The sequence below is a fragment of the Lissotriton vulgaris genome, chromosome 2_1, assembly GCF_964263255.1.
Source record: "Lissotriton vulgaris chromosome 2_1, aLisVul1.2, whole genome shotgun sequence".
Lineage (NCBI taxonomy): Eukaryota > Metazoa > Chordata > Amphibia > Caudata > Salamandridae > Lissotriton > Lissotriton vulgaris.
This window is the reverse complement of record NC_141687.1, coordinates 1,193,370,375-1,193,389,078: the sequence shown is the minus strand read 5'-3', so window position 1 is coordinate 1,193,389,078 and position 18,704 is coordinate 1,193,370,375. Positions and strand designations below refer to the sequence as shown.

General features: G+C 49.5%; 1 protein-coding gene across 3 annotated transcripts in view; it reads right to left on the bottom strand.

Annotated features, from left to right (window-relative positions):
• Positions 1–18,704, bottom strand: part of ST14 (ST14 transmembrane serine protease matriptase) — a 423,216-nt gene that overhangs the window by 240,786 nt on the left and 163,726 nt on the right. For all 3 annotated transcript variants that reach the window (XM_086956919.1, XM_086956920.1, XM_086956921.1), the window contains exons 4-5: positions 2,559–2,629; positions 174–334 (exon numbers count right to left, since the gene is read on the bottom strand). In XM_086956919.1, coding sequence (XP_086813045.1) covers positions 174–334; positions 2,559–2,629 — 232 coding nt within the window. The remainder of the gene's footprint in view (positions 1–173; positions 335–2,558; positions 2,630–18,704) is intronic.

The window sequence follows — 18,704 nt, the reverse complement described above, 5'->3', positions numbered from 1 at the left end:
AAATTACATTGAGTGAGTAGGTGACTAAAGAAGCACACAGAGGGCACTAGTAATTTAATTACAAAATGTTTTATCTGATTACCTCTCTACCTTGACAAATTCTGCGTATATCCCTCTCTACAAAGCAAAGTATGAATTGTATTCAATATTAAGATACATAAATATAGACATACGGTATGAGTTGATGGAGTCCACGATGAGCACGCTCTTGGTTCGCACTTTCACGTCAACTGGCCGGAGGGCCTTCAAGCCTGCCATTCCTTCATTAAAATTATCCTCAAGATACTTCGGCACACCAAACTCAGCCCAGTAGTACGCAATAACACTACCCTCACTGTAAAAAAGCAAAGGAAACCATCAAGTCAGACAAAAGTAGAGGGCCCAGCTAAAGTGCATGTCACTAAGTCAAACAGTAAAACTAGCATGAGCGGAGGTCATGAGAAGAGGTATCTAGTCACCAAGGAAACCTCCTTGATGGAAATTTTCAAAATGGTCTTATAAGTGAGGGCTAAGAACAAGAGCTGTGTGGTGTGCGATGGCTGCTAAGAAAAGGGGGGGGGGGTTAGAAACTATTTCCCCCTCTGATTCCCATAGGAAAGTTGGGTGATGAAGGGTGACTGGTCCCAGGATGCTGGTTTCCAATCCAGGGAGTACCTGGCTTGGCAGTTCGGTCTGGACTGTTCCCATGAGGCACAGGGTCAATGCTGATTTGCATATGGCTGGGTCCAAACTGGGGTGGCGCAGTGGGCAAAAGAACAATGGATTTAACCCATATCTCTTGACTGGGGGAGAATGTTTGAATCATTCAGCATTCCGTCCATCATTTGTTGCAGCTACACTTTTCGCCCTATGCCCAGATGTGGGTCCCTTGTTACCTGTGCCACTGGATTCAAGCTAGCCTGGTTGATGAAGGGTGACATACCCCAAAACAGAAAAAGAAAAAGGGGGGGGGGGGGTTAAAAACTATTTCCCCCTCTGATTCCCATAGGAAAGTTGGGTGATGAAGGGTGACTGGTCCCAGTATGCGTGTTTCCGGTCCGGAGAGGACCTGGATTTGCAGTTCGGTCTGGACTGTTCCCATGAGGCACAAGGTCAAGGCTGATTTGTATATGGCTGGGTCCAAACTGGGGTGGTGTAGTGGGCAAAAGAATGATGGATTGAACCCAGCTCTCTTGACTGTGGGAGAATGCTTGAATCATTCAGCATTCTGTCCATTATTTGTTCCAGTTACTCTTTGTGGGCAGTGGCATGATTGCTTGAGTGGCGTTAATCTCTGTACTCTCAGTAGATCTGTGCACTAAATAATGCTACACAATTTCTTACTTTCAGAGCAAAGTTCAGCACTGACACAGTTGTGTGAAGTGAGTCTGATCTGATAATGCATAGCTTGCACTCCTATTCGAGAACAAATATTCCATACAAGTATGTGTGTTATAAAAGACAAGTGAAACCCAAATACAATTTGTCAGGGACCTTGGCTAATCAATTATTTCTAAAGACAGTGGTCCCTAGACAAGGGTTAATGTGAGTGAACAATAAATATAGACCCAATCAGTACTATATTTTACAGCTGTCTAGCCGGACAGGGGGTTTTTAATATGCAATTGCTTATATATATACAAAATAAAGCAAGAACCAATTAAAGTGGGACACAAGCCTGTATCCAACTTAGTGGGAAGGACGTACAACATGAAAACAGAAAGGCTCAGGCAGAGTAAATTGTTTATATGGGGCACATTTTGATATGACAAACAAATTATAGTGGAGACACCATTACACAAAATTTGTATTAAATAAAGAAGTGTATATTATATGGCACACGCAAGTCAACAGAGTGTCGATCCTTACAAAAGATATAGGATCATCATCAGGACATTATCAATGGTATGCCTGTGTACATTTTGCCTGTAATAACTAGGTCCAGGTAAGAGTGACTTGGAGGAGGTTTGTTCCAGTTGAAGACCAATTAGAAGTCCGGGCCAAGTAAGAAAGATGCAGAGGGCTGCAGGTGCGGTGTGTACAAATAGAGTCTGGGTCAGAATCGACCTAATTAGAAGGGCTGTAACAACTTTATTAGGCTACCGGACCACGTCCAGTGTATTTTGGAGGCTGAGAGGTGATTGCCGCATAGCGGTCTAGGAATCAGGGTCCAGGAAGGCCTATTTCAGATGGCTGCAGTATACCTGGGACGGTAACCCAGTAAGCTGTGAGCCGTGTACACTCCTTTCCACGATTCCGACAGGCAAGACATGCTGTAACTGCGGCTAATCACAGATTCTCCTGACACTTGAGACCGCGGATGCGGCTCACAGATCACTCGGTTACAGCTGGACAGCTGTAAAATATAGTACTGATTGGGTCTATATTTATTGTTCACTCGCATTAACCCTTGTCTAGGGACCACTGTCTTTAGCAAGAATACAAGTATGTGTGGCACGCACAGTAACACATTTTCTGCCTATGGCTAATTTGTGTGAAATGCGAAACCACAATAGGGGCTACTAGACAGAGCAGTGATTTTTAGGTCGGGACACCTGGAATGTCTTGTGCATACATACCTAAAGGCAGTTACTTCAGCCTGCTTGAAGTGAGGCCAAATGGCAGAGTTGGACTGGTAGGTAGCCTGGAGCTAAAATAGAGAAGGGAAACACATCAGAATACAAAACATTCCACACTGCAAAGTGGTTACGTAGTAAACAGCTAGATTTATGTCAGGACAGCAAATCAATTACATTAAAACCCAGAACAGAATTATTGCACAATTAACTTTGTGCTTTAAACCCCAGTGAGGCCACAAACCTATTACACTAAATTCAAATTCATGTTGCCCTTTGAAGTGTGTGTTTGGAAGATTGCTGGATATAGGATGTCCTATCTGTAGGTGTCCGGTGAAGCGTACAAGGAGATATTTTTATTTGTAGATTAGCATGGAGGTCAATGAGCAATATTTATTGCAATTATGGTTATGTATATTTATGGGCTGTACTTGGGGTTGGGTAAAGACTTACACTTATGGTTTGGAATTTAATTATGGTTTTGGTCAAGGATTAGGGATAGATTTATGGCTAACTTAATACCCAACTTACATTTAAAAATGTGAAATTAAGTAAAGGCATGATGTTAGGGTAAGGAGGACAGCAAGGCTTATGTTTAGAGTAAGTTAGTTTCAAGATTAGTGTGAGGGTTAAGGGTGAATTTTATTTGCGTCAGGGTTAGAATTTGGGTTGGTGATGGTTGCAAAAGAGCGTTCCCATTGTAGAACACACAACTAGCACTTTTAGCTGGAATATCCATTATAAAAAATTCTGACAAGTTATTTGTCATCATGCCCTCCTTTGTTTTGAGATGTAAATAGTTGGCAAGCACTTATTTTAGATTATAGTTAATTTTCTCCCAATAACTAACTTTAATTTGGTAAATTCCCAGTGAAGCGACATCTAAGAAGAAAACATTTGTAACAGGATGAAACATCACCCACCCCTAATTAAATTAGATTTCCTCTCCAGCAAACATCCATACCTACTGCACATGTAAACACCTGTGGTGTATAAGGGCACGGCCTAGCAGGGAACACACTTGGACAGTACAACTCAGCTTGCGTGGTGGCCAGTAACAGACTAACCACGCCTAGACAGACCGGAATCTTTATTAATCACACTACGTGCTGGCCGAGCGTATGCCGGGCCAGTCCACTTACATCACGTAGCAGGGTCTCACCGGGTGACCACCCCTTTACTCTCTGTAACAGGTGGGTTGGCCCACCAGGACAACATTACATTCCTCCTTTACCCAATGAACAAAACCAATTATAAAACCGTGATAACACTCAAACTTTATAGCCTTCAGTCCATGACAAAACAGGATACCAATGGAACAGTCTTACTTGATCTGCAGGTGCCCCTTGTATCGCCTGCCAGGAGGGAGGTAGACAGCAGGCCACAAAGTCCTGGTACTTCTGAGACTGCTTGGGGTGGAGCAGCAGGCGGTACCGACTCTGGTTCTTTCTGGTAACGGGAGTCGACGGAGGCTCCACCGGGCTGTCATTGTCTTGTGGCGGCTGACCGCTTTGGGGAGTCTGATCATGGGTCTTCTCAGGAGCAGGGGTGCTTTGACCCACTTCTACTGTGACAACTGGGGGATGGCGGTCTTCTCCTGCGGAACTGAGAGACCTGTCTGGTTCAGCCATCCTTGGCTCGTTGAGTGGTAGAAACTCCTCCGCATCGTCGGCTGGGACTCTCTTGAAGAAAGACACATTGCGGGTCACACCTTCGTGTCCCCGTGACGCTGTCACCATTGTACCCTTTATCTAGGTAACAGTTCATGGTTTTAGCTCAAATGGCAGCCTGAACTTTCCTCCTGGATGGCGATCTCTCACAAGCACCCGGTCAGTGATGCTGATCGGGCTTTCAGTTGTACGACTCCTCCGGGATGCTTCCTAGTTGGTCTTCGTCCGCCTTGCTAGTCACTGGTTTGGTGGGTTCAGGGACTCGGCCCACGACAGTTGGTGTGGGATGGTGTCAGTCACTGCTCAACTGAAACACAGGCTGCTCGGTGAGATGCCAGTGGAGCAGTGATGGTAAGGCGGTATTTGCAGAGAAATTGGTACAGTGCTTGTTCTAAGAAGTGGCCATCTGCTAGAGCTATTTGGATAGTTTTGTTTAGTGTCCACATCAGACGTTCAACTTCTCCGTTCACCTGGGGCCACCATGGGGTGATTTGGCGGTATTTGATCTTTTCTTACACTGCCCGGGGCTGCACGCATGACACTCGACGAACGCTGGAGGGTTTTCCATATCTGGATACCGATAAAGATCGACCCCGTGCCTGCGGGGTGAACACACCGATAAATACAGCGACTGTTCTAAAACGGCTTCCATCTCGCATTCCACTGGAGACAAATATTGAAGGAACCTCCTTTTATAATACAACGGAGTGGATATATTGAGGCCACCCACACAACAGAGAATAAGGCCATTCAGCGTTGCTCCAAGGCCTAACAGAGCAAATGCTAAATGAAATTACTTAAAGATTTATTTGTACAGTAATTGATGATACCGTCTTACTGAAACTTACAATATCGCCTAGTACATAGCACCGGATCATTTACAAATCAACCGATTATTGGAAACATTCCTTTTTTAATATTATAAGAAAAGAGACATTTATATTCTGTGGTCTTGAGAAAGGTGGTGCGTATCCAGCAACTCACCGAAACGCGTCAACGCAACTACTATATCAAATTCAAAGGACTATATGTTTGGGGAATTGAGGATCCTTACCCAACAATGATTATAAATCCTAATGAATTGATAACCTAGTATGTTTTTATATTGATTCACTCATTGTCTCTTTCCGAGTTTTTAATTGTGTTTATTTAATATCATGGTGATTATATGTGTATATATGTCTGGTTATAATATTGAACAAATTGATATATATTTTTTCTACGTTGGGGTTTCTAGTTTTCTGTGCTTGTATTCAGGGTGTTATTTGAGATATCATATTTGAGTTGTGGTGAGAATGAAAGTATGAGTTATATTTAAACCAAGGGAATTTTTTATTACACCGGTTGTGTCGGTACCCTGTCCCTTGGATAGCTGGGCCACTTTTTTTTTTCTTTTTTCTTTTTTGATCCTGTGGGATGACTGGTACTCGAGCAGCTCGACGCTGGTAAATGGCCGACCGCTGTCTGTTCGGAGTTCTCCAATCAGGCCATGGGTGGCCATAATCTTTTCTAGTTTGGGAATGATCTCTCCCGCTGACGTAGAAGAGACAATTTCGTTTTCCGGGTATCGTGAGAAGTCGTCCACGACTACTAGCATGTACCTTCCTTCTGGCAGGCTGCCGAAGTCTGCGCTCGCTCTTTCCCATGGGGCGTCTGGGCCCGCTTCAGTGATGATAGGTGCTGGTTACAAGGCAAACTGGGCAGTATTGGATGATCGGTTCGACCTGCTGATCAAGGCCCGGAAAACATACCTTACTCCTGAGGCGGTCCTTTGATTTCACAATTCCTTGGTGCGCTCCATGTGCGAGGAGGGCTGCCTGGTGCGTCAGGCATCCTGGCAAGACAAGGCGAGGGCCTCTCAGGAGGCAACCATCAGTGGACACCAACAACTAGCGGCGCACTTGGTGTAGAGCCTTCAAGGTGGCTTGGGCTTTGGTCATGCGGAATGGTGTTGGGTTTTGTAACTGCTTCCAGTCTCCCGAGGTGATGGCCTGGATGGCGATCTGCAGGCAGTCAGTTTCTCTTGTGGCTCGTATGACTTCCAGCGAGATCGGAAGCGGTCGGGACCGTTCGATTATCATCCGCAAGTAGTCTTCGGTCGCTGCTGGTTCTGTGACTTATGGCTCGGTGACAGGTCTAGCGTGCCTGGATAGGAAATCCGCTGGATTCCGGGTGCCTAGTCGGTACTCAATGGTAAACTAGAATTCTTGTAGCTGCAACACCCACTTTACTATCCACGGAGGACATGATGATGACCCTCGAAACAGCGGGACCCAACTAAATCTTAGAGTGCCTAAGCTATCAAACATAGTAAACTACGATCTCTTTACTCTGTAAACAAGAAAACTGGATGCAATCACTCATTAAAATTCCTTCTCATACTCACAACTGATACTTTTTGAGCAAAGGATACCCTATTAAAGTTATTCGAGATAAAACAGCACATACTATCAAAACACAATGAATAATATTTCAGAACAGCACTAATAGTACTTCAAAACAAGTGACCAATTATTAATCCAGAAGAACATAAGTTACTTACCTGTAAACTGTGGTTCTCCATTATTAGTGTCTTGCATAGATTTACATGCTTGAATATTCCCCGTCGTCGAAGTGGGAGTCCCACGGTACATAAAATAGCAGTAATATATGCATATACAAGTAAACTTATTATAAAAATACATATACATATATAAAATACAGTAAAATATCCAGAAAACTCAAAAGTACCATAGAATAGAATAGGCCCATAGAAAGCATAAGGGAGAAACTCAACTTGGTAACATATCAGTGTCATTATGTTTTGGTCCAAATTCCAGCCAATCAGGCTGTAGTTCCCTCTAGAACCTTCTACTCAGAAGCCCAAGACCTCAGATTTTCGTAGCACAGAGTAACCAAAAGTGCCTGAGGAGAAGAGAGCCTCTGAGGGGAGGACGGGAGGGTCGCATTTGAATCTATGAAAGACACCAATACTGGAGAACCACAGTTTACAGGTAAGTAACGTATGTTCTTCTCCAGTATTAGGGGTGTCTTTCATAGATTCACATGCTTGAATAAGAGTAGAAAGCAGTAATCATCATATAAGTCATAAAGGTAACAGTAAATTCAAGCATATAATAGACATATCATATTAAAGAGAAAAAATCTTTATGACTGGAGGCGGGTAGCAACAGAGGCTCACCTTTAATGGAAAAGATTCCGCAGCACCGCTTGTCCTACTGCTGCATCTGCGGCATCTGCGGCATCTGTTGACTGCAGACAGTAGTACTTTGTAAAAGTATGGCTGCTCGACCACGTAGCAGCTCTGCAGATGTGTCGCAGAGGTACCGCTCTAGTTGAATGAGCTGGAAGAGGCTTGCCAGCCCGCTGATGACAAAAGGTAATAGTGGGAGAAATCCACCTAGTAATAGTTTGTTTGGTAACAGGTTGTCCTTTAGAGACCGGGCCATAGGCCGCAAACAGTTGATCAGATTTCCTGAAGGATGCAGTGCGCTGAATATAAAACTTGAGGCAACATTTTATATCCAGGGAATGTAATGACCGTTCCGCAGGAGTTTGTGGATCCGGAAAGAAAGTCTTTAAAATGACCGGTTCATTGAGATGAAAATCACTGGGAACTTTCGGAATACATTTAGGATTAGTACGTAGTGTAACAGCCTCTTTTGAGAACTGGAGAAAAGGAGGCTGAATTGTGAATGCCTGAATGTCACTGACACGCCTAGATTTTTTTTTTTAAAAACGTTTTTATTGCAGGAAAAGATGCAATTCACACATGTATATTACAACCCCGCGGGCGTCGCCTCGCCCGACTTTCTTCCATGGTAAGACATACACCGCCATTTAGCCCACAACCTGGGGGCCGGACGGCGTCAGTCAGCAGGTCAACCTGCTTGCCATCGTGCGCATGTGATTGCTGTTTCAGTCAGAGTAATCAAACCTGCTTTTAACATTTTCGCCCAACACCCCTCTAACTACCCCTCCCCCCCACCAATCCCTCCCTTTCTGCCCGTCTACCCACCAACCCCAACTGAACCCTCCCCCCAGAGTGCTCGACCCTGCACCTAAGCCCTGCCTCAAAGTTCTTATGTGTGTGCAATCAGGAGTGGTAGCATCGTGTTGGGAATGTGCAACTGGTTAGCGATTGGGTACTACTACACTTGACTCAGAGAGGCTGTCCTAGTCTTCTAGCGCGCTGTCCCTGAGTGCCTGCACTAACATCTCCCATTCCATGGCAGCTTCCAGCACTTTGTCGTCTGACCCGCGGCGGGCCAACTGATATCTAAGCGTGCTCTCGCTCGCAGCCCATTTAAGCATTTCGTTAGTCCACCTTCGCAGCGTTGGGCATCGTTTCGACTTCCAATTCCTCGTTAGTTCCCTTTTAGCTAGGATCAGACCCATGTCTACAAACTTGCTAGAAATCCTGTTCTTGGGCGTATGCGGGAACCAGTGTAATAAGCCCACAGCCTTGGAGATTTGTAATTCCCGGTCAGTAACCGTATTCAAGGTCTCAATAACCTCGCTCCAGTGATCCCGCAAGTGTGCGCAGTCCCAGAGCATATGGCCCAGGTCCGCCCCCACTGTGTTGCACCTGGGGCACGCCGCATCCGCCGCTCCGAAGTACTTTTCAATCCTCCTGGGTGAGAGATAGGCCATATGCAATACATAGAAGTGGATCAGCTGAAAACGGGCGTTACTTGTGCTCTTTCACGCTCGCCACACTATCTGCGCCCATGTGGTATCGGGGATCTCAGTCCCCAGCTCCAGCTCCCAAGCCTCTTTCAGCGTGGTTAGGGGTTCCAGCGTTTCCCGTAACATTCGCGAATAGAGACACGTCACTGCCTTGTACGTACCGGCCGCCATCATTGTGTATTGACAAGCCATTGACGTCGGGGGTTCTTGAGTCCCCTCCTCCCAGTGTGCCTGCATCACGCGTGTTATAGCTGCGTGCATTAAAAAGTCCCCCTTCGGAAGGTCAAAGCGGTCCTGCAGCGTTAGGTAGAGGATCAGTTTGCCGTCCTCATACAGGTCTCCCAGTATCTGCAGTCCAGCTTCTTCCCATCCCTGTAGCCTCAACCAATCGCCCCCATGCGGGAGCGCCGTTACCATACCGAGGGGTATCTCTGGCGATACATGCGTCGCATCCCCGGCCCGTTTCTGCGCTTGGTTCCAGCAGTCTGTACGTCTGCTCTTCCAGCGACAGATCCCTAAGGAACAGTTTTTGCTGTAAGGTGATGAAGGCTAGTACATGGCGGGGGTGCCCGCCTCTGTCCTCCTCCGGTCCACGGTACGCCCGCGCCACCTCCTGCGTGAAGGTCTGCAGCTGCGCAGCCAGGTAGTATAGCTCAAAGTCGGGGACCGCCAAGCCTCCCTCATCCTTCGGCCGGAGCAACTGTTGTCAGAGCAATTCTGCGCCTGCCCGTACACCAAAGGAAGGAGATCAATAAAGATCTCAGCTGTCGGAAGACCGACCTAGGTATCCATACAGGCAGCACGCAGAATTAGTAGAGGAGGCGTGGCAGGGCTATCATTTTCACCAGGGATATGCGTCCCGTGACCGATAGCGGGAGAGTAGACCAGAAGGTCGTGTTGCCACGTAGCGCCCGTATACAGCGACCCACGATGCCCTCCAGCAGGTCCGCAGCCTTGTGGTATATATAGACTCCCAGATACTTCAGGCAGTCCGGCGCCCAGGCCAACTGTGTACGGATGATAGGTTCCTGTTCACCGTGACGTAGAGGGAATAGGCACGATTTAGGCCAATTCACCTGCAGCCCAGACAATCTGCCAAAGGCCACCAGTAGCCTTCCCGCCCCCTCCAGAGCCTCCCTCGGGTTTTCTAAATATAGCAGAAGATCGTCTGCATATAGCGAGACAAGGTGTGGTTGTCCCCGATAAGTCAAGCCCGCAAAGGAGAGCCCTTTCCTGACTTCCGCCGCGAAGGGCTCGATCGCTAAAGCGAACAGCAAGGGAGACAGGGAACATCCCTGTCTGGTGCCTCGGTTAACTGGGTACGGGTCCGACACGAGGGGACCCACCCGCGCAACCGCCAAGACATATAGGACTTTCGTCCAACCTATATACCCGTCCCCAAGGCCAAAGTGTTGCATAACCTTGTAAAGGTACTCCCACTCCAGGAGGTCGAATGCTTTTTCTATGTCGATCGAGAAGACCACCGGCGTGTGCGTGGCAGGCCACTGTTCCCCCAATAGGCGAATCAATCGACGTATATTAGCAGTCGTATTTCCCGCTGGAATGAAGCCAGACTGGTCACTGTGGACCAACCCCATCATGTGCTGCAGTAGCCTGGTCGCCAAGATGGTACTCAGGATTTTGTAGTCCACCGTCAAGATGGACAGTGGCCTGTAGGAGGCTGGATGTTTGCTCTCTCTACCTGGCTTCAGGAGCGGAATCATGAGCGCCTCGCACATGGAAGCGGGCAGCCCCTCCCCCCCCCCCCCCGAGCTTTAGCCTCATTGTACACCGCCTGAAGCCTCGGGGCAAGTAAATCAATATACTTACTATAAAATTCGACCAGAAGCCCATCCAGGCCTGGGGTTTTGTTTCTGGCCATTTTCTTCACCGCACTTCTAATCTCGCCCAGTTCTATACCCCTGCCCAGAGCTTCTGCCTGTTCTGGTTCCAAGCGCGGCAGCTGCAGGCCCTCCAAGAAAGCAGTTATCTCCGTCTCCCACCCTTCGAGCGCGCTCTCGTAGAGCGTCTCGTAGTACGAGCGGAAGCGCTCCTAAATCTCCGCCTGGGTGTGGCGGACCTGGCCGTCCTCCCATTCAACGGCTTAAATAGGGTGGCTTCGTCTTGTGGGGTCGGCCAACCAGGCCAGCAGTGTTCCCGCTTTATCCCCCTCCGCATGCGCCCTCACTGAGTAGGATTTATGGTCGAAACAGCAAAGCCTTTCCATCTCCACAGCCACCGCTTCCTTGGCGACGCACACCGTTTCTTGTAACTCCGGGCGGTTGGGGCGCTCCTTCTTGGCAGTGCACAAGGTTGTTTCTGCTCTGTCCAGATCGTCTAGCAAAGATTTATGAGCCTCTGTGTACTTTCCTATACAATGGCCCCTGACAACTGTCTTATAAGCATCCCACTCATATGCTCTAGTCGATGCTGTGCCCTCATTCTCCTCGAAGTAGCACGTGACCCGGTCCCCCAGCGCCTCCCTGAATACCAAGTCATCCAGCGTGTCCGGCCTCAGTTGCCATGTCGAGACCCGTGAAGTCTCAGTCATCCAATTGAGGGTCAGCAGTAGGGGATTGTGGTCAGAGATAGTGCGTGCAAGGTATTCAGAGTTGGATACCGCTGGTAGCACCTGTGAGGAGCACAAAAAAGTGTCCAGGCGGACATGGAGGTCGTGCAACCCAGAGTAGAAGGAATAATCCCGCACCGTTGGGTGGTGCACCCGCCAGGCATCCTGGAGTTCCCAACTCTCCTGCCAATGCACTCTGCGCTTCGCCAGCCGGTGCATAGGAGACGTCCCTAGTGGAGGATGAGGTCTATCCAGGTCCACATCGATCACGGAGTTGAAATCCCCACCCATTATGATGGGGCCAGCTAAAAACCCCGCCAGAGCGCCAGATAGTTTGGTGAAAAAGGACGCTTGGTCTATGTTAGGCGCATACACACTACAGAGCGCTATATCCTTGCCTTTCAGTTTCCCTTCCACTACTACAAACCTGCCCTCCGGGTCTATGATGTGCTTATTGGCTTGAAAAGGAGTCCCCGTTCGTACCCAAATCAGTACCCCTCTGGCGAATGCGGAATATGTAGTATGAAACAATTGTCCCCTCCATCTTCTCTGTAGCGCAATACCCTCTTGTTTCGTCAGATGCGTTTCTTGCAGCAGCGCTATCGGCACCCCTCTCCGAACCAAGTATGCATGTATTTTATGCCTCCGTGCCATCGTGTGCAGACCCCTCACAATCCAGGTTAAACACTTCACTTGTCCATTATTCGCCATAATCACACGTTACACTGCAAAGTCCAATAGGGGCGTTCAGCCTGGCACACAGGGTAACACACCCCCCCCCAGTCCCAACTCAACAGAACCCCCCCACTTCGCTTCGAGCGCCCCCCCAACTACTCTAAGCACCCTCCCCCCCAGAACAGGACCCAGCCTAGCAAGCGCAGCTCCCTTCCAAACTTGTTGAAGACCTAGCTTCCTACCCCCAACAACCCGACTATCCCGCAGTCGACACTACAGTGTCCTTATGGGCCCGAAAGGCGTTGCTCGGCTCCGAAGGTGATCAACCTAGTCCCAGTACTTCCAGCCCAAGATCCCCCCCTGCAAGTCCAGCGTTCCATCCCTTTCTCAGTGTTTGTCGCCAGTCGCCAGCAATGGCACCCCCCAGGCGCCTTACCATCCCGACATGGGGCATCTCCAGTTTCATTCGTCCATAACGCCTCCCGACGTCTGTGGCGTGACGTCCGGGCCCTTACCACTGTTCAAGTCCGATTGTTCTGCTTCTGAACCAGTAACTAGGCCCTCCGCCTCAGAGCTGTCGCACGATCTGGATCTCGTAGTCCCCGACAGCTCCATTACCGCTTGCAGCGCGGCCTTTCTCTCGCCTTCAGTCTGTGATTCCGTCGGTTTCTTGGCTCTGTCGGCGCTTTCGGATCCTCTGCGATTTTCTAGTCGGCTGCCGATATCGTTCGTCCTCAGCCCTGTGCTTCGCCCCATCGGTGCCGGCTTTGTACGTGTCCCACCACGCCCAGGCGTCTGCTGAGTTGTGGAAGAATAGTGCCTTATCGTCCACCACCACCCTGAGTTTGGCCGGAAACAGAAGTGAATACGCCAGACCCTCAGCTCGAAGTTCTTTTTAGAGTGACAAGAACGAGGCCCGTAGTTTCTGCGTCTCGTACGTGTAATCAGGGAAAAGCGTCACCCTGCTATTGTCCACCTGGAAAGGACCCACATCCCTTGCCCGTTGTAACAGCCAGTCCCGGTCCTTGTAATGCAGCAATTTTATCACTACCGGGCGGGGCAATTGGCCCGGTTTAGGAGGACGAGCCGGGACTCTGTGCGCTCGTTCCAGCGTGAAGAAGGGAGAAAGGCCCTCTGGTGCCACCTCCGTCCTCAGCCATTGCTCAAAGTATCCCACCATATCGTCCCCTTCTTTCTGTTCCGGAAGGCCCACTAAGCGCACGTTGTTGCGCCTGTTGCGGTTTTCGGCATCCTCCGCCCTCCTCTCCAAGGCTTGGATGCGGTCCAACGCGTCTCCCAGTCTCCCCCCCCCCATAGACTTATGTTCGGGCAGTATCTCTTTGAGGGTATTTTCCGCAGCCTTGACCCTATTCTTCAGTTTGTCATGGTCGGCTCGCAATAGTCCTAGGCCCGTCGCCACTTGGGCAATATCTTGTTGTAGCGCCTCCTTGGTGGCTTGTATGGCTTCCAGGATGCAATTTTGCAGTTGCTGCAAGTCCGTCGGGGATTGTGGTGGGCTTTCCCCCGCTACCGAACTCGCAGCCTCCTCCACTTTTCCCCTAGGCTTCCCCATTTCGTGCACTGGAGAAAAGGAGGGGGGGGGGGAAGAGATCGGCAGGGAGCGCCACAGCCCGTTCAGCGTGGAAGCCCAAGCCCTCGCTCCGTCATCAGCAAGCTCAAGTCAGCTCTGACCCCAGGCCACCAGGCCCCTCAGGGAGAGTGGGATTCAATTCGCCAGTGCGGCCTCCGTTGGCTCTAATCAATGTCGTCCCGGAGTCATCCGGTCTTCCGGACCCGATTCCCTCTCGCTGGTGTCGCTCCGGCGACCAGGCCCGCACCTTGGTCCCTCCGTGGGGCGACAACTCAAGGGAGTCGCTTCACGCCTCGTCGTCGTGGAGTCCAGGGCCTCTCTCAGGGTGCGTCCGGATGCGCGCCCAGTGCGCCTCTGAGCCAGGATGTTCTCGCCTCCCGCACTGCTGTTAGGCGCTGTGCCCTCCGCGGCCTTTCGGTGCCAGGGCGGGCGCCATCTTACGCTCCTCAGTCTTTGGTCATAAGAGACCCGACCTACTCAGGCTGTAGGTTCGGCAAGCTCCCCTTCTCACAGCACGGTGGAAAAAACAAGCGGGCTCGGGTGCCAACCCCTTCGTCTCGGGCCGTTCCCCCCCCCCAGAGAGTCACTAAGGGGACTTCGCCATCAGGGGTTTCGAGAACCAGCTCCAGGCGCCATCTTGTTCCATCGCCCTTTCAGCGCTTCTTCGTATTTCTCATGAGCCGATGAGCGCCGTGGGCACCCCAATTCCGTCGCATAGGGGTTCCTTGCTGTTCAGGTGTCCTTAAGTGGTCGAATGATGCACTTTAGGGTGGATTTCGTGCAATTTTTCAGGATAAAATCGGGGATCGGGAGCGGAGCTCCAGGCTCACGCCGCCAGTCCGCTCGGCATCCAAGCCACGCCCCCACTAACACGCCTAGATGACGTCAAGGCGAGCAATAGGGCAACTTTCCACGTGAGGAATTTTAAGCTTGCTGAATGGATGGGTTCAAAAGGAGGTAGGAGGAGCTGAGACAAGACCAGGTTTAAGCGCCAAGTAGGCGGAGGACGTCGAATGGGTGGAAACATTCGGAAGAGACCTTTGAAAAACTGTTGAATAATTCTAGACTAATACAGTGAGGTAGACCCATAATGACGGAAGCGGGAGAGAGCCGCTAGAAATACCTTCAGAGTGGAGAGGGAAAGTCCTGACTTTGCAAGGGATAGGAAGAAAGGCAGGATCTGTTCTGGTTTAGCGGTCATCGGATCCAAGGCCTTGGTGTGGCACCAGACACAGAAACACTTCAACTGATAGGTTTTAATGGTGGAAGGAGCACGGCGTGCGCTAACACCTTTCTACAGTCTGCGTCGATGGTCAGACGCGCAAATTCATGGTGCTCAGGTTCCAGGCATGGAGTTGAAGGTATGCTGGATCCGGATGGCAAATCTGCCCCTGCTGCATCGTGAGGAGGTGAGGCAACGGATGAAGCAGAATTGGCTCGCTCTGGGAGAACAAGAGAAGGTCCAGGAACCATGGGCACCTCGGCCACTTGGGTGCGATCAAGATGACTTGACAGGGTTGAAGCCTCATCCTGTGCAACAAGCGTGGAATCAGAGGAAGCGGAGGAAAGCGTAGCTGAATGTGTTCAACCAGCTGATCGAAAATGCATTTCCGCTTGACTCTCTGTGGGGATGAAGACTTGCAAAGCGTTGGCATTTCTTGTTGGTGATAGTCGCAAAAAGATCTATCTGCGGATGGCCCCACTGGCGGAAAATGAACTCCAGAGTTGGTTGATTGAGTTCCCACTCGTGGTTGTCCGAGAAAGACCTGCTGAGTGTGTCCGCCAGAACATTGGAAACACCCGGCACATGTATGGCAGGGAGATAAATCTGGTGATGAAGTGCCCAATTCCATATCTCCTGTGCTTGTTGGGAAAGCAAAAGGGACCTGGTGCCGCCCTGCTTGTTCAGGTAATGCATGCGGGTGGTGTTGTCTGTTCTCACCAGCAGAGATTGACCTTGAACGATCCGTTGAAAAGACTTCAGGGCCAGGAAGATCGTCAGAAGCTCTAGGCGATTTATATGCCAAGTGCGTTGGACCGCAGTCCATTTTCCTTGTACTGAAAGGCCTTCAAGATGTGCTCCCCAGCCCTCCACGGATGCATCGGTCGTAAGCGTTAGAGTTGGAGTAGTGTCTTGAAAATACCGACCTTTTGAAATGTTTGGAGGGTGAGCCCACCACTCCAGAGCCTTTTGGATGCGGGGCGTGAGAAGGATCCGGTCGTTGAACGATCGTGAAATCTGCTTCCACTGCTTGTCTAACTCCTCTTGGATGACCCTCATATGTAGTCTGCAGTGGGGAATCAACTGTATGGCAGAAGAAGCCATGCCGAGGAATGATTTCAACATCCGGACTGAAACGTACAGTTTTGACTGGAGGGATCGTACCATCTGGAGCATACGGTCTTGTCGTTCCTGGGAGACAAAAACCATTGCCAGATGAGAATCTAGTGAGGCTCCTAGAAAATCTCGCCGTTGAGATGGGTGAAAGTGTGACTTTTGGCAATTGATGGAAAGGCCCAAGTCTTGAAACAGGGAGAGGCAAGACTGTGTATGCTGGATTGCCAGTTGAAGATTCGGAGCCTTTATGAGACAATCGTCCAGGTATGGATAAAATTGTATGTCTCTTAGGCGTAGAAAGGCAGCACCGGGGCCATGATCTTGGTAAAGACTCTCAGTGCTGAACGGAGGCCGAATGGTAGGACCTTGAATTGGAAGTGCAGGTGTCCGACTGGGAAGCGCAGATACTTCCTGTGTCTGGAGTGAATTGGCACATTGAAATATGCGTCCTGGAGGTCGATTGTTGAGAAGAATTCCCCTGGATTGAGGTAATTCAGGATTTGAAGCAGAGTTAACATCTGAAAGGTTTTGGAAATGATGAATTTGTTCAGGGCCCGTAAATCCAAAATTGGACGCCATTCTCCCGACTTTTTCATGACTAAGAAAAACCGGGAATAGAATCCCTTGCCGCATTGACCTAGCGGCACTACCTCAATGGCTCCTTTTTGGATCATTAATTTTACCTGGGCCAAAAGTTATTTGAGGTGGGGAGAGGGTGGCCCCGAAGGTGGACGAGTGGGAGGGAATTTTGTGAACTCCAGGGTATGGCCTTTGGAGATAACGTCCAGGACCCATTGGTTGGAGGTGATTTCGGACCATTTGCAAAAGTACTTTGAGATGCGACCTCCAAGATGCACAGTCGGCAGACGAAAGGAACTGAGACTGTCACGGTTTTTTGTTGTTTGCGCCACCTCTATAAGTTGTTTTCCGTTGGTATGGTCTGGAGGAAGACTGACTATTTTGGTTTTGGTAAGAACCTCTCTGCCGGTTATCGCTGTAGGTATTGTATGAGCGATACTGGCCTGATCCACGAAAAGTAGAGGAGCCACCGCCTCTACCTCGTGCCCCCCGAAAGGGCCGCTTTTTATATTGGAGAGTAGCTAAGGACTTTGCGGTGTCAGTGTCCTTTTTGATCGCCTCAAGAGCATCGTCTACATGCTTGCCAAATAAAGACTCTCCATCGTACGGCAAGTCAAGGACTTTTGCTTGCACTTCTGGGCGAAAGGTTGTAGATTTCAGCCAGCCTTGATGCCTCAAGACTGCAGCCCCAGCTAATTGGCGAAAGCCTGTGGATGAAATGTCGAGCGCGCATTCGATAATTTCAGATGAGATTATCTCTCCCTCCTGGATAATGGCCTGCACTTCTGCACGGATGGCCTCGGGTATTTGAGGAATCAGTGCGGCAATCTCGGACCACATCTGGCGGTCGTAATGGCCCAGAATAGCCAAGGTATTTGCCGCTCTGACAGTAGTGGCCGCCATTGTAGTAAACTTTTTTCCTATAGAGTCCAACTTGCGGCCTTCCTGATCAGGAGGAGACATGAGTGGTGTAGACGGATTACGAGATCTTTTCTGTGCAGCTTGAGTAATAACCGACTCTGCTTTTGGTTGTGACACCAAACAGGCTGGAGCGGACGCTGGAGCCTTATATTTTTTGTCCAATCTGGGTAAACTGCAGGTACTGAATTTGGATGTTTCATTAGTTTAAGGCCCTCCGTCCAAATAAAGTCAATAATTGGAATTGTGTGGGATTGTCTTTGTGAAACGTCCATAAAATCATACAGGAAGCATTCACTTTCATGTTGCTGTTTCTCGACAGTGAGATGAAAGCGTTTCGCAGCACGGACCATTAAATTATGGAAGTTTGCAATGTCCACTGGAGGCGATGCAAGAGGTGAGGTGGGCGGAGTGGAAGGTGTTTGAGCCCTGTAATTGTCCCACTCATTCAAATAGACGTCATCGTCGTCATCAGTATCGTGAGGAGCAGGATCCTCATTGTCAGTGTCAGGACGAGTTCCTCCCGGTGACGCGGGTGGAACCGGAGCAGGTGCTTGTGGAGATTGAGGTTGAGGCTGGGGAGGAGGTTGTGATGCTGGGGAGGCAGGTGTAGATGGAGGGAACCTGCGGTTATAGTCATCAAGCATGTGCTGCAAATTTTTGACTAAAGATAAAGGTATTTGTGTAACTGGTTCTGAAGTTACTGTTTCTGCTTCGTCAACAGGAAATTAATAATTCCCACCTTCGACGTATTCCTCTTCGTCACCCTCATCACTGTACTCCTGGCACTTAATGTGCAAATCAGATGGACTAGATGCCTGTCCAAACAGTTGTTCCACCTCCGATTCAGGGTCGGATCCTTCTCCACCTGATTGAAACAATTTGTCAGGAAGACGGGCTCACTCCTTATTGGACTTATTTGAATGAGAGGCACCGTCTTCAAGGTATAAGCAGTAACCACTGTAAAAGTGGTAGCTGTGGCCGGAGGAGTACGAGATGCCGACCAGCCCGTTGATGCAACAGCAGTAGTTGTACAACCAACCTGAGGCGCTGAAATTGAAGATTTTTTCGTCATCGACGAAGATTTCTTGTCCGTCGACAGAGCCGTCGACGAAGCCGT